At 35.9% G+C, this 16,912-nt stretch overlaps 1 protein-coding gene across 1 annotated transcript; it reads right to left on the bottom strand.

The window, feature by feature from the left end:
- Positions 1-15,567: 15,567 nt before the first annotated feature.
- LOC120225859 (olfactory receptor 1030-like) lies at positions 15,568-16,503 on the bottom strand. Its single transcript, XM_039224042.1, has one exon. The coding sequence runs from the start codon at positions 16,501-16,503 to the stop codon at positions 15,568-15,570; it is 936 nt and encodes a 311-aa protein (XP_039079973.1).
- Between the last annotated feature and the right edge of the window lie 409 nt (positions 16,504-16,912).

Raw genomic sequence — 16,912 nt, 5'->3', positions numbered from 1 at the left:
CGCTTAACCAACTGAGCCACCCAGGCACACCTGAGGTAGGGTATTTTGTTAGCAAAGCGTCCACACAAACATAATCAAATAGTTCAAGTATTAGTAAGTGTTATGAGGAAGGGAAAACAAGGCAATGGGGAAGAATATGACTTGGGAGCATCAGAAGTGAGGGTGGTGCTGATGTGTCAATTTCACCTGCTGGGAAAGGCCTCTTGGAGAAGGTGACACATTGAATGGAAGGCTCATTGATCAGAACAAGGCAAACACAAACAACTCTTTGGGAACTACAACCAGGAGAATCAAGCGAGTACAAAGTTTCAGGATGAAGGCTGGCATGTTGAAGTAGCAGAAGGAAAAGCCATGTGGCTGAAGCTTAATAAATGGGAGAAGCAGTAGGAGGGTTGATGCCAGAACAGCAGCCCCTTATTTATTGGATGGCACAGTGGACTCGCGTACTTGACAGGCTACAGACGGCAACATTTGCTTTCTTGTCCACGTTTTGTTTCTTCCATGTGATATGTGGCCGATAATCCCTCAGGTCAGGCAGAATGAGAAGTAGTAGTTTGGTTCATCAAGTTTTTATTTTGTTTTGCTTTAAATTATTGTGGTTTTGAGTAAGCAAAGACCATTTTATGGAACACTTAATGGACTTTTCTGCTTCCAGCCCCAAATTTCCTCCACATTTCCTCTACCCTTATAATTTAAGACTTAGCTAAAGTATTGCCTCCTCTAGCAATTCTTCCCTAATACATTCAGGCTGTGTAGGTACCACATTACAGTTCCACCATGAGTTTACAATTCTACCAGCACAATTATGACAAGGTCCTATAACCATATGCCTAGTGTACACCTGTTTCTTCCACTATTCTAGGAAGTTCTTAAAGGAAGAGGCCATGTTCTTTCATCTTCATATCTTTCCTACCTTAGCAAAGTGTCTGATAAAGAGATGATGCCCAAGTCATGTTTTTGAAAGAGTAAATGTTTTTCCACTCCTTTCTGCCTTCCCCTTTCTCTCTGGTTAATTATAGATTTTTCTCTGTGATACTTTCTTCTCCTCCCATCCTATCCTTTAATAATAGATGATTACTTTGGTTTAGTAAAATCGTATTCATATTCTTCATCATAAATGCCCTGTTACAAACCAATTGGGAGGAATTCTTTCAGAGCAGAAATTTAAGACTGTAAATTTACTGGCATCAGACAGGAATGATCAAACATAACATGTCCATTTTCATTCAATAGAGACAAATAAAAGTGAATGCTACATCACAATGAAAGGACTTAAGGGAATTAATTCTGAGCAATCTGGGTAACAATGTCTTTTCCTTGGGATCCACTCATAATTATACATTACATTTGTGGAACTACTTATAGACAGAAGAGTCTTCACTTCTGCTCAGGCACGGAACATGTTGGCTGAGAGTCACAACAGGCAATTACTCAGACCAGAAAAGTTCCAAACCTGGAAAAAAATATACTCTCTTCATACTCTTTACACCCTTGAGCTCACCAAGAAAGCCCTGATTATTGACTCAGGGCAGAAATTGAGACATTTTTTTTTTCGTAGTGTAAATCACAGTTTTGTACACTGCTTTTTCATCACCAACCAACCCAAGATTCGTACTGCCTGTGAAAGTATTGTCTTCTTTTTTTTTTTTTGTCTGAAAAAGTATCTCTCGCATTGAGACAGGAAAAGGCTTGATTTGGAAGTTATTGTGTCCTGAGTGTAACCTCAGCTTTATTGTTTATTTTTTAGTTGAGTATACTTGAGGGATAAGTTTATTCTACTGCAATATGTGATCAGTGAACCCATCTCATGGATTAACAAATATTATCTATCAGGTGCCGTTTTCTCAGGGCAGAAGTTCCGACATTCCTTTATGTAATGTGAATGACAATTTTGTATGCTGCTTTTTCATCACAAGCCATGCCAAGATACGTACTCCCTGTGGAAATATTAATTCACCTTCTTGTCTGAAAAAGTATCTCTCACATTAAGACAATATTTTAGTAGTAAAAGGTTTGATTTGGATGTTACTGAGACTGGAGTGTAGTTCTCATTTTATTATTTATTTTTTAGTTGAGTATACTTGAGGGATCAGCTTATTCTACTGCAAAATATGATTAGTGACATCCATCTCATGGAATATCAAATATTATCTGTCAGATACTTTTGCCTCAGTTACATTTGAGGCAAGTGTTTTCTGTGTTCAATTTTAGACTCACTGCTAGGAAATTTTTCCAAACATGAGAGGCATGATAGAAACAATAAATTAAGTATGTTATCAAGTCAGTTGGAGGTTTGACATATACTTATTGATTACTGTCTATGCCAGGCACTGTTTTTTTAATTGTAAATGAGTGTCTTCTGACTCTCATATTTCAGGAGTTTTCCTCCTGGAAATTTATTATTATACCTAGTATTATTTATTTCTATATCTTAAGCATCCCATCAATGTGCAAACTCCTGTAACGGAAAGATACAGTTTTCATATTTGTATTCTGGAGAGTAAACAGCATGAACTTTGCACTTAGAACCTATTTTGTGTGAAATTTTTAAAGAACAATGTCAGAAATATTTTAGAGATCTTGAAATTATGAAAATAATTACTTGAATACAGTCTCATGAGAAGTTTTGTTCCCAGGGTATTAGATTTGACGTTCAGTATTGCCTAGAGTATTGCCCTGGTATTCATTGCAACAACTGTTTTGAACTCCAGTGAAGTAACACATATGGATTTAAAAAGTCTTATTTTGAGAAAGTATAGTTCTATTCATTAGTATTTCTCCCTCTGAGTATGTTCTCCACTGGCATTCCACTTCTAATTGACTCTTCTTGAAACATCTGGGGATTCTTCTGAGATAAATGTTGATGTCAGTAACTTGGACAAAACATACATCCCGTATCACTAGCCAGAATTTGAGCTTTGTGGTCATTAGGAAGACATGCTTCTTTTCACAGGAGAGAAACTGTGTTGCATATTCATTTCCAATATCTATTCATTTATGTGTTCTCTTCATTATATTGCATACTTTTAAGATACTGATGTGTTGAAATAGGTAGTTTTGAGGAAATTTGCACAATAAATACATCTTCCATGACAGAAAATCTATAGGATGCTCACCAAACTCTGTCTTTCTCTTTTATCATATTACCAGTGTCTTTGAGTCATTCTGGTAGAATTCCATAATCTGGATCTCCAGCAGATGTTTCACTATAATTGATCTCAAATAATATTCTTCTGTGCTTTCCATTTGCCTCATGCCTTGGTGTCTACTGTCCCAAATTTGCACACAAAGAAAGACAAATTGGAACTTTAGCTCTATGTATTTTTTCTTAAGGTTTTTATTTTTTTTATTTGAGAGAGAGACAAAAATCAAGACAGAGAGGGAATCCCAAGCAGGCTCCATGCTATCAGCACAGAGCTCAACATAGGTCTTGATCTCATGAACTGTGAGATCATGACCTGAGCATAAATCACGAGTCAAATGCTTAACTTACTGAGCCACTCACAAGTTCCAGAAATTTAGCTCCATGTAGTTTATTCATGGTTAAATTTTTTTCTGACCTCTACGAAGTAAAGTATGGGCTAAGCAGGATTTTCTTTGTGACCACTGGACACAGAGAGAAGTTAGAATTGGTATATGTTGCTAAGGGGTTTATACTAGAAGATCTCTAAGTCCTTTGTAGTTCTCTTATTTATAATAATGTGAATTCTTTTCCAATGTCCCGTTTCCACATAGGATGTGATTTTTCATAAATCATGCTTATACTCCAGACAAACTAGGTTTTAAGAATATTGGTCGTTTTTTCCCACACGTTGAAATTCCACATTGAAATCTGAATCAGTCTGATAATACCCAAGAACTAAATTAGATTAAGGACTTAAGATAATATTTTGACAATGAGGACACTCATCCCTGTTTTGCCAGATTGCACATGTCCTCACCTGACTCATCATCAAAGTTGCAGTCTGCCTCTGAATGTGCTGTCTCTTGATTCTTGCCATTCTGACAATCTCCCATGGGCTGAATCTTTTTTATAAGGTTTTATTTAAATTCCAGTTAGTTAACATACAGTGTAATATTAGTTTCAGGTATACAATGTAGTGAGTCAAGGTTTCCATACGACACCCTGTGCTCATCACAACAAGTGCCCTCATTAATCCCCATCACCTATTTAACCCATCTCTCTTCCTACTGCATCTCTGGAAACCACCAGTGCGTTCTCTATAGTTAAGAGTCTGTTTCTTGGTTTGCCTCTTTCTCTCTCTATTTTTTTTTCCTTTTGCTCATGTGCTTTGTTTCTTAAATTCTAAATACAAGTAAAATTGTGTGGTATTTTCCTTTCTCTGACTGACTTATTTCACTTAGGATTTTACTCTCTAATCCCATATGTGTCATTGCAATTGGCATTTTCATTCTTTTTCATGGCTGAGTAATATTCCATTGCATGTATCTACCATTTTATATTTTTGCTTCTGTTTGCCATAGCCTCACGATTTTGGAACTAAAATGTGGTTAATTTTAGTGATTTCTATTAAAAAATGACATGTGCCAATGGCCTGTGCAGAATTCCTAAGCTAATTAGAGGCTAAGTCAGTACTGTAACTTATAGATGCTTGACTTGACAGAGAGTTTTAAAGTATTTTGTCACATAAACATTTTTTCCAAAGGCTCACTATTACAGCCTAGTAAACTTTCTCATGAAACATCATAAAAATGGTTTCATGGATGTATGTTTAAAATGCATCTGGCTGTTTTAGAAATCGAGATTGTATAGGAAAGTGTGTTTGCCTTATGTAGGCCAATGGTACATGGTATCTAATTCTTTTAATTTAAATTTTAGTTAACATACAGTGCAATATTGGTTTCAGGAGTATAAATAAGTGATTCATTACTTACATATAACACCCAGTGCTCATTACATCAAGTCCCCTCCTTAGTACCCATCACCCACCTACCCCAGCTGCCACCCACCTCCCTGTGTCACCCCTCAGTTTGTTCTCTATCCTTTAGTGTCTCTTAAGTGGTTTGTTTGTTCTCTATCTTAAATCTCTTAAGTGGTTTGTTTCCCTCTCTTCTTCCCCCCTTCCTATTTGTTCATCCGTTTTCCTTTTAAAATTCCACATATGAATTAAATCCTATGGTATTTGTCTTTGTCTGATTGACTTATTTCACTTAGCATAATATATTCTAGCTCCATCCATGTTGTTGATAATGGCAAAGATTTAAACTTTTCCTAACTTTGTTTCCGTGTTCACAGACTTTTTAAATAACGAACTATTTTTTATTAAATATTTTTTAAACATTTATTTAATTTTTAGGAGACAAAGCACAAACAGGTGAAGGGCAGAGGGAGAGAAAAAAAAAATCTGAAGCAGGCTCCAGGCTCTGAGCTGTCAGCACAGAACTCGACACAGGGCTCTAACACATGAAGCATGGATCATGACCTGGGCCAAAGTTGGATGTTCAACCAACTGAGCCACCCCTGCGCCCCAACAGACAAGCTATTTTTAAGTCATTTAAGCAAAGTTGTTTTATAAAACATGACATTTAGGCTTAGTTGTGTTTAGATGTCAATGTGAGCAGTAATGCTCATTCTTATGCAAGTAAGAGACTACTATCATTCTTACCCTCCATCTGTTTCCATCACCATCCTCCTACATGGGTTTCTAACATGCCCTTAGCCAAATTACAGTAAGCATTAATCCTTTGAGATTTTTTGAGTGGTCAAAATTGCTATTATTAAATTAATGAACCATAAGGATACACTGTAATTTTCTTACTTAACTTCCCTATTGGTTGACATTATCCCTTGAAATGTCTTAGCAATAAAGGCAAAAACACAATTATATTGTGTGTCAGAGGAGAGGACTCTGGTCTTCATGATAGGATTTTTCATAAGAGTGAAACCATCTAGTGTCCTTAATTTTAAACCCAAGAATCAAGAAAAATTTAGAATTAGGTTACTTGGCTTGTCTGAGAGGCACAAGACTCTAAATACTAGATTCAGAAACATAACTCATTGAGACAGACCACAGGCTGAATTACTATGGGAAAGAGAAGCAAAATCTACCAGAGGAATATGCCTGATATTCTAAGTACTGGTCAGACCTGCTGGTATTTCCTCTCACGTATTACCCTGTTTTATGAAAGATAAGGGAATGGACATAACAGTAGTTCATACATAATGGTTATCACCATTTTGTGAAAGTAACATTAATCAATAAAATCTCATTCAATAAATGAAAGGTGAAAAAATCATGCAGATATCCTTGTAGAGCAAAGAGGATAGTCTAATAGAGTTGACAATACCTTCTATTTCTCTTTTAGAAATTCACGGTTAAATGAGGCAACACCTCTCTGAACTTAGTATTTTGGCAGAGACAACCTATCATGCAATCCTTTTTGCTTTGCCTCAGTCACTGCCAATACTCTAGCTAAGGATGAAAGTCAGCTCTTGTTTTTCCAATCTTCGTTTGATTTCTATCACATAAATTTCAACCAGGAGATGAGCAGTGGGAGGCCAGATATAGCAGGAAAACTAAAATAGAGACAAATCCTCAAGAAAAAAGAAGGCAGGACAGATCACATGATAATGGGTAAGAAAAGTTAGATGTCCTTTTAGACAAAAAACAAATTGGACATAACATCTTATTATGGATAAGAAAAGAACCAGTGATGTTTTGTTTTCCTGGAAAGTATTAACTACATAAATAAAAAAATAAATAAATAAATAAATAATAAATTTAAAAGTAATGATGATGATGATGATGATGTATTTCTAACTTGTACTTTGATAGCAATTCCAGCATAATTTTATGAAGAACCAATTATCACTTGTGAAATCTCCAGAGTCATAAATAAACATAAGTAGAATTTTACTGCAAATTAGCTCAAAATATTCATATCAGAGTATTAATATGTGCCAGATGGTATCCAGAATCCAGATAGCTAGCCATCTTAATTTGAAATAGTCAAGAACTAAACACAATTTCCTCCCCAACCCATCAAAAAATTTCCTTGGAGTTTTGGTATGTTTTAGAAATGTCATTAATTTAACCCTAAGTATTGATAAAAGAATACTATAGGCTATCACTCTGTGTTTCATTGTTATTTTTAAAAAAATTGTAATGCTTATTCATTTTTGAGAGACAGAGTATGGGATGCGGAGGTGCAGAGAGAGAGGGAGACACAGAATGTGAAGCAGGCTCCAGGCGCTGAGTTGTCAGCACAGAACCAGACAGGAAGTTGGAATCCATGAACCATGAAATCACGACCTGAGCCAAAGTCAGAGGCTTAACTGCCTCACCCACTGAGCCACTCAGGCATTCCTTGCACAATCTCTGTTTGGGAACATTGGTATGATCATATTAATCAGGATCAGTCCCCAGCTCAACAGCCCCATCCATACTTTTTCCTCAGTCACTTATCTTCTGCAGATGCGTGATTCTCCTATAATGTCACACCTAAAATGTTAGAAAATTTGGTAGCTGAGATCAAAACCATTTCCTACACTGGTTGTATAGTGCAGTGTTTTTCCTTCATTGTAGTTCTCCATGTAGAAGTCTAACATCCCTGCTGTGACGGCCTTTGACAGATACATGGCAATTGTCAACCCTCCGCTCTACAGTGGCAGAATGTCGAGGATTATCTGTATTCAGCTGACTTCTTTTCCTTACATAGATGGCTTCTAGTTTGATCTCAACACTGTGGACTCGCACTTCTGTGGAAATTGAGGTCAACCATTTCTACTGTGCAGACCCTCTGTCATGAAAATGGCCTGTGCAGGAAACTTTATCAAATACACCACATGAACACTGGCAGGTCTCAGCTCCTCTTATTCTTTATTAGTTGTTATAATTTCCAATATATTTATCCTTATTGCCATCCTAAAAATGTGCTCAGCAGAAGGAAGAAAGAAAGCTTTCTCCCCATGTGGATCCCACTTGACAGCTGTCACTATATTTTATGGAACTGTCTTCTTTATGTACCTCTGAGTTGTCAGCATAGAGCCTGATGGGAGGCTCAAACTCATGAACCACAAGATCATGACCTGAGCTGAAGTCGGATACTTAACCGACGGAGCCAACCAGGTGCCCCTAGATGTTATTATATTATTTTCGTGTTTTTCCACCAGGAATTTAGAAAATATTCAAAGGTTGCTTTATTGTATGCCTTCTGATTTGTCTAGATTTCTACATTAAAAATGTATATAATTACTATTCATACCCAATATATATTCATTCTTGTTTTTGTTTGCTTTTGTAAAAGCTTAAAAATATTTTAAAATATCAAATTTAATCTTAATTTCTAGTACTATCTTTCTAAATTACTTACACTATGTGATTCATCCACTACACATAGTATTATATCTTCACTATGGATGATATTGGTACCTTTCATCAGTTAAGGGATATGTTCCCTCTTATTTAATGATATATAATTAAAAACACTTTAATTCTACTTTGCTTCACATTAATTCTACATTGCTTCTTAAACCTTGGTTTGCAAGCATAGGTCATTTCAGAAACATGTTTGTAATCCAAAGCAAATTTCCCCATAAGAAATAACGGAAATTCAGATGATTTGTTCTACAATCCAAAAATATTCATATAAAAATGATTACAATACTGTAATGAAATAAAAAATAATAAAGAAAATATAAAGAAAAATAAAGAAATCAACCTACATTTACCTTTGAAAACTTTCGTGGTTGGTGTGAGAGAGACAAGAGAGAGGAAGGGTTATTTTGTAGGACGACTTTCACTATCACTAATGGAATTTCTGCTCTCTATTGGCTCAACGAAATCTTTTTCTCCACGGAGGCAATTGTGTACAATAGCACGGATGTTGACAACAGTACAGTATTAATAAACTCTTGTCATATCCAGTATTTAATATAATTGGCAATAAGACATCAGAGGAAAGGATCTATGTCTACAGGCAGCCTGACCTAGAATGAAACAAATCCTTCCTAAGTTTACTCTTGTATGGAAAAACAAAGGAATGTCCATAGATGCTTTGAAGTGACAAAAAATACACTAGTGTCAGTTGTGGGCAACTTCCAACGTTCTGAAAAGTCACTGATTTCTGACAAACACCATGGCCTGAAAGCATCTGAGTATGGGAGGTGATCACCCACAATTCCGCAAAGAGATAGAGAGACAGAGAGAGAGAAAGAGAGAGAGAGAGAGAGGCACCACTGGCTCAGTTGTGATTATGTGACATTTGACTTCAGGTACTGCACACATTGCAAGACATCACTCTTATCAAGTTAAGATTTATTAGAAATGTTTGCTTATATTGCAGAACTCTCACAGAACAAGTTACTTACAGTCCAAGGCTTTACTCTACCATAGTCTCTATTTGTATTTGAATTCCCTTGCCCTGTGCCTTTTAATCTTGCTGAGTTTTATGTACATCAGCAGTAGACAAAAGTTTTATTTTGTTATCTCCCATTGTACAAAATTGAAACACTTCAAGTAATTAATTTACATGAGAGTTGTCTTTATTTGGGACAAATTGTTTTCAGGGAGAAGAGCAAGCATATCCCATGTTTTGTTATGCTTTGGTTATTATTCTGCAATCTCTCCATTTACTTTTGGTGTCATATATTGAGGGAATATCCATAGAATTTTCTCACAGCTAAAGAATCCCGGTGGTTATCCTTAGTTTGTTTCATGATGACTTCTTGAACATGCATTTAAATGATGTTATAACTAACTTATTTCTCCTACACACATTACGTTTAAATTTAGCTTTGGATAAATCTTCAACATGCTAATTCCTTCATTTTGGCTATTTTGATGCTTGGGCTTTTGAAGCAAACATCAATTGGTTGAAGATAATGTGTTCTTATTCTTCATCACTTTCTTTCCTCTATTCAGTTGTACTTCTTTAAAAGGAAACATTCCACGTGCCTCAATGACAAAGTCAAATGAAGCTTTATTGTTCTATAATGACTTCATAATATAAAGAAAAAAGGAATTTGTCTTAGATTGTATGTGTCAACTCGATTAAGGCAGATAACTGGACTGCAGAATCCCTTCCTCGTTTGAATCCAAATTAGATTGACAAAAAGAGTCACTTGTGAAAACTTTGGAAAGTGGAAGAGAAAAAAAGCCAATACTTTGTGGTTGGCAGAACCATGGGTCCCACAGACGTCCTCATCCTAATCCTTGACCCCTGTGGATATTTTACTGCACGTGGCAAAAATTTTACTGCACGTGGCAAAATACTTGGTATTACATAACTATCAAGGGTGCAACGATGAGTAAGGCACTGTCTTGTTTCAAATTGTTCATCACCAAGCATTATGAAACAAGCACTTAAGACTATCTGAGACACAAAATGATAATTAGTGCATAAACGATATGAACTAAGTGCTACGAAAATACAGGGGAGGAGATTGTAATTTAACATTGGGACCCTCAAGGAAATGTTTAAAGGAAAAGTAATTTTTTCATGACCCATATAGGTAGATAATTGGATTAAATAATCTTTGTGGTCTGCAGAGAACTCTAATTAGAATAATAAAAACTCACTTTCTTTGCTCTGTGAAAGTTGTCCTATCTGGATTTCTCCGTGTTAAATGAGTCTTTATCATGGCTGCTTACACTGAGGACCCCTTTCAACATAAAACCTAGAGGAATCACAGGAGGCTATTTAGTGTCTTGTGGAGACTGGCCTTAAAAATTAAATCTAGTACAATATTTGGGGGGATAAAAAATAATTAATTTGTCATTAAAAGAAATTTGGGGTCAGTGGTAGGTTACTGTTTATGATGCGAGGACCAAGACTTCTGTAGATGGTAAACTCTTAGTTCTAGGTAACACAGTTATGCTCTCAAGGTAGCAATTATTGTCACAAGACCCACACAGAGCTGCAACTTATATATGCCCATCAACACTCCTCAATTCCAAAGTATGGCTTCATGGGAAACCTGGAGATTCTCAAACTTATTCTGAGAAATATCTAAGTGATATATATATGTGATTCTCTTGCCTGCATAACTCACCTATTAAAAATATAATCATTTAGCCATTTTCTGTAGCCAACAAATATTTTTTGAACATCTACAATGTGCCCAGTAGTATTATAGGTCCTGGGCAGGGCCATGAACAATTAGTTGCTCCATTGAAAATCTTATTGCAAAGAGATAAAAAGAATAGACTTTGGAGGAAACTAGCAACTTCTTTCAGTGGTCTCAATAAGCAAATATAGGCTCTTGTTGCACAAACTGAAGTGGGGCCATATGAGTATCAGGCCAGAAGAGAGAACAAGTTTGAGGGCATAAATTTCCAGATGACTCATTTAAAGTGATCAAATGCATATATCGCTGAAATTATCCACATTGTTTTGCTATACAAAGAACATGTTTTTGTTCCTTTAAGTTCATTAAGACTGTGATCAAATATATTATATATGCCAGTCATATAGTCGAAATGAGAGTTATTTAGAATCAGAAGTTGAGATTTTTGATCTCCCTAATTATAGTTGCTTTTAGGCAATAAGATGAGATGAATAGCAGTACAAATTCTGGAATCAAAGTCTGGAATCAGGAATCTAGTCCCTGAAGCATTATAAGTGTGCTCTTAACCAAGTCATTGGAACTCTCTAAGCTCTACGTTTCTTGTCTATAAAATGGAAATAATAATAATGACCTCAAGAAGTAATTAGGAGAATTAAGTTAAATTGGCATGTGCTAACTTTAATATATGCCTTATTGTTGCCATTATTAATTTTTTCATTTTCTTTATTTATAAAACAAAGAATTTGAAACAGATATATTTTTCCTGATTTGATATACAACTACAAGTTTAGTTGTAGGGAATACTTGTTTCATCTTTCACTGGAAAAGCCAAGTGATACAGAGTGTAGGGTGCAGATCACAAGATTGCCTTGTGCAGATTGAGTGACACCATAACTAAGTTTAGCGTGATGCAAACCCAAAGAAAGCATTTAAAGTTTGATCCCAGGACACATTCAAAATAACTTGAGTTTGGATAAAAATAAAATTGTTCACATCTGCTCTTAAAAAAACAAAACTCAACAGTGGACTCTTCCTCTAGAAAAGTACTTTCCCCAGGGTTGTAAATTTAAACATTTAAATGTTTCCAAAATACAAAATAGTTAGAAAATATTCCTAAATATATATACTCATAATAAAGTATGAAATTCAGTAATTATAAGGATCAGGGCCTGAAAGTCAAGGGTACAAATGTATATAATAGGCATCAACTAACTGAAAACAATAAAAAACACTGCTGAAGATCTCTAAATATCAGGTAAAATACACTTTTAGATTTTAATCATCAAAGGTGGGAGAGAAAGTACAAAATGATAAAAGAGATAAGATTCATTCATTAGCTGGCATGAGCTAATAAAATATGCAAAACTTACAAAGAGAAATTGATAAACCCACAAGCATCCCTATCAGATTTTATATATGAAACAGTAAAACCTTTGTATAATATTGGAAATCTTAAAATCTTAAAAAAAATAATCAACTGGATTGACCTTGATCTCATAGCACCCGGCTCTTCTCAGCTCCCATGTCTTTCAATACCATTGACTTCCAAAACTTGTATGTCTCAGGAGAAAATATCAAAGATGAACAAATTATCCATCAGGAAATGGACCACCTGTAATGTCTGATGAGGAAAGTAACACAACACCTCATTTCTGCTGTTATTATCACTATGAACTCTTAAATCTGGAAATGGCAGCTTCCAGTTTGAAAACTGGCCCAGTATGGGTAAATCAGAAAAGATGATCAAGGCATGTAGAACTGATGACAAACTGCAAAACATGTTAAACCTAGGCAAAGAAGATCTGTGATGGCAAGTATCAGAATAAGAGGGTGGACACAGGACTAAATATAGACTATAAGTACCTTATTTCTTTCTCAGTCTTGTAGCCACCATCACTGGCTCAATGAAGCTGATATCATGCACCTTCTGAGAAAATAATGGATGTGGACTCTGGAGAGAATAAAATATTTCTGTATATTCTAAAGTCTTCTGTCAAAGAGCCTTCAAAAAGACTAAGAGTTCAAGCCTCCAGATGAGAATTAGGTTATTTTTTAAAAACAGTTTGCAATAATGAGGGAATGGACAACTTGGTCCTTGAAAAGAGAACCTAGTAAAAGACTGATACAAATAAAAAAACTTGATACATGACAGAATTTTCACAAAGAAAGGTATCGGCTATTGAAAAAATTAGAAAATTCATTCTTTTCATTACAAAACAAGAATTAAAGTCTGTTTTGCAACATTTATAATACTAGGGAAAATAAAGGCTTAAATATGCAAAAGTAAAACTTAAAAGCACTGAAAGAAAATATAAGAGAATATTTTTATAGTAGGAAATAATTGTTTAGGTAAAGCATATGAAACACAACAATGAAAAGAAGGTTAACATTTGAACAAGTCTAAAATGAAAAACTCTATACCACCAAATATATCAATAAAAGTGAAATACAAGCTACAAACAGGTTGAAGTATTTCCATTGCATAGATTAAAAGGTTAGTATCTAGTACAGAATATATAAGGAACTATTGCAAATGTACAAAATAAAGATAAAATAACTCAGCTGGAAAATGAACAAAGAATATAAACATACAAGTGAAGAAAAGAAAGCTTTTCAATTAGCATCAAAGGGCTTAAAAACACTTCAATTCACTTATAAAGACAACACAAAAGCTTAAACAAGGCATTAGAATCCATTTTACACGCATCAGATTGGAAAACATTTTGAAAGCCTGACAGTATATAGGAATTGACAAGAATATAGAGTAAAAACCAATTTCACACATTGTTTGCAGGAGAGTACTTGGTAGAGCAAGTTGGCAATACCTACTAAATGTAAAGATACGCTTTTCTTATGACCCATAGATTTCTTATGACCCAGAGAATGTACATGGAGGAACTCGAACTCATCAGAGTTCAATGCTTTGCTAGATTTTCATATTATCAAGGAAGAGGAAAAATGTATTCCCTCATCAATAGTAGAATGGATAGAGACAGTGTGGTACATTTATATACTGGCATAGACTATATGAATGACAGTTCATGCTCCATCAATCAGCATGGAAGAATCTAACAAGATTTAGTGAAAATAGAATAACTTGTAGAAAAATAGCGTGATTTCATTTATAACAAGGGTTTTTTAAAAATTTTTTAAATCTTTATTTATTTTTGAGAGAGAGAGAGAGACAGAGTGTGGGTGGGGGAGGAAAAGAAAGAAGGGGAACACAGAATCCAAAGCAGGCTCCAGGCTCCAAATCATCAGCACAAAGCCCAATGTAGAGCTGGAACTCATGAACTGCAAGATCATGACCTGAGTGGAAGTCGGACACTCAACCTACTGAGCCACCTAGATGCCCCATAACAAGTTTTAAATCCGACAAAGTAATATTATGTAATTCTACGGATATAGGAACACCAGCAAATATTAGAATTCTGCATAGGTATAAGAAACATTAAATTCCCGTGAGAGTTGAGTGTAAGGAATGGAGAGAGGAACAGAATCAGGCAGGGAGGTTTCAACCTGAGAATAGCTGAATGCATGAAGTAATCTGAACCAAAAGTGGCACGTGTGAAGCTGTAATAATGATTAGTTACACTTGTGCAGGAGGTCTTTACATTATTTTCTATTGTTGGTACATGTTGGGAAAAGTTCATAATAAAAAAAAGTACAAGTGAAACCACCAAGCCAGTTTCATGATGAAGGTATGAGGGTAAATATTAATTAAAAAAATATTAAAACCTCTTAAGGAAAATATGCCATTCCATCAAAAGCCTTATGAATGAGGATTACACTGAACCAGCATTATCACCCTAGGATATTTCTTTTCTTTATACATATATTTTAAATCCTTATTTTTGAGAGAGAGAGAATGGAGGGGATGGGGGAGAGGGAGAGAGAAAGGGAGCAGAGAATGCCAAGCTGACTCCCTGCTGTGAGTCCAGAGCCCAACATGGGGCTCCAGCTTAGGAAAAGTGAGATCCTGACCTGACAAAATAAGGAGTCAGGCACATAACCCACTGAGCCACCTAAGCACCCCTAAAGATGTTTCTTGGGGTAATCTGAGATATCCAAAGATCTGTATTACTACGTGATCTGTATAAATGCAAAAAGAAACAAAAATATGTGCTGTGGTTGAAAAGTTTTCAGAAATCGGTTTGAAAATTCTTAAGCACTATAAAAATTGAACATGTGATCATTGACAGAGTATCGTTTGGTAATTCTGCTTGTATGGTTTTGGGGTTTTTTGGTAACTTTGTACCAGCATGAATTTCTTGGTACAATCTTTTTTCTTTGTTGATTTATAGAGCAAGAGCAATACCTTCTGGTCTTGTCTTTCAATTAGTAGCATTTGTTGTTCTACTTCACTCAGATGACACTTTAAATGCTAGCAGATATTTTAACATATTCTTCTAAGTCCCATATGAAAATTATGAAAGACAAAGAATACATAATGACAGAAAGTGATTTGCTAAATTTAAATGTTCATTAATTAGTGAGATAATAAGATACATTACATACCTGTGACCAAAGCATCAACTTTATTTAACAAGTTTCTTTTGGACAACTTTCCTGATTGCTCGCTTAACATCTTTGTTCCGCAGGCTATAGATCAAAGGGTTTAACATAGGGCTCACAAAGATATAAAAAACTGCTACAATTTTCCCCTGTTCTACAGATGCCTCAGAAGGGGGTCTCAGGTACATGCAGAAGAGAGTTCCATAAAAGACAGTGACAGCCATCAAGTGGGACCCACAGGTGGAAAAGGCCTTGCGCCTCCCCTCCACAGAGCGGATGCGCAGAATGGTCGTGAAGATGAAAATGTAGGAGATAAGAATGATGGCTAGTGAACAAGTAAGGTTGGTCCCAGCCACCACGAACATGGCAGTTTCTTTGACATAAATGTCTGAACAGGCAAGGACTATGAGAGGGGGGTCCGCACAATAAAAGTGGTTGATTTCATTGGGTCCGCAGAAGGAGAGGCGAAGCATCAGGATGGTCTGTGCCAGGCCATTGGCAAAGCCGTAGATGTATGGGGTAGCCACGAGAGAGAGGCAGACGCATCTGGACATCTTGCTGCCATACAACAAGGGTTTGCAGATGGCCACGTAGCGGTCATAAGCCATCACCGCCAGCATGTAATAATCCGTGATCACCAGGGCGATGAAAAAGTGGAACTGTAGAAGGCAGCCAAGGAAGGAAATGGCTTTTCTCTTGGATAAGAAATGAACCAGCATCTGTGGAGCGACACTGGTGGCGTAACAGAGATCCACAAAGGAGAGGTGACTGAGGAAGAAGTACATGGGCGTGTGAAGCTTTGAGTCACTTCTGATTAACAAAATCATGCTCACGTTGCCAACGACTGTGATAAGGTAGATGAGTAGGAAAATCGCAAAAAGGACAGGCTGCAGCTCGGCTCGATCTGTCAGTCCCAAGAGGATAAACTCAGCCACTGCTGTGTAGTTTGTCGGTAACATTGTGTGTCCTGGGCTTCAAATGAGAACTGCAGGAAAGCAAGTAGAAATGCTTGTCTTTTTATCACGCATCGGTTACCCCATCATGTCATCTGATAGTTTTTCTCTGCAATTTTAAGTTTCATGTGGCATAAATAAATAGCCTAGTTAGCCCGCAATTGACATCTTAAACATCTAAATTAGTAGAGAGCTCCTTTGATAAAGGCAGTCATATTCTAAATGTTTTTCTTCAAGTCTTTTCGTGTTGAGAAGACTTTATCTTCTTGGCAAGATATACTACATTTGTTCACTTACAGTTTCCTTAAACTTGGCTGTTTTCGGACATTGCAATCCATTGTTTCTCAATATATATTTGCTGTGGTATCTAAATCATCATCATCTGTTGTTTTTTTTGTTTTTTTTGTTTTTTTTT

Source organism: Hyaena hyaena, unplaced genomic scaffold, assembly GCF_003009895.1.
Source record: "Hyaena hyaena isolate Hyena2069 unplaced genomic scaffold, ASM300989v1 scaffold_1535, whole genome shotgun sequence".
Taxonomy (NCBI): domain Eukaryota; kingdom Metazoa; phylum Chordata; class Mammalia; order Carnivora; family Hyaenidae; genus Hyaena; species Hyaena hyaena.
The sequence above is the reverse complement of the archived record's forward strand: the minus strand, read 5'-3'. Positions and strand labels throughout refer to the sequence as shown.

Bases quoted from the DNA above. Each gene is read 5' to 3' on its own strand.
- LOC120225859 (XM_039224042.1), bottom strand. From the start codon at position 16,503: ATGTTACCGACAAACTACACAGCAGTGGCTGAGTTTATCCTCTTGGGA.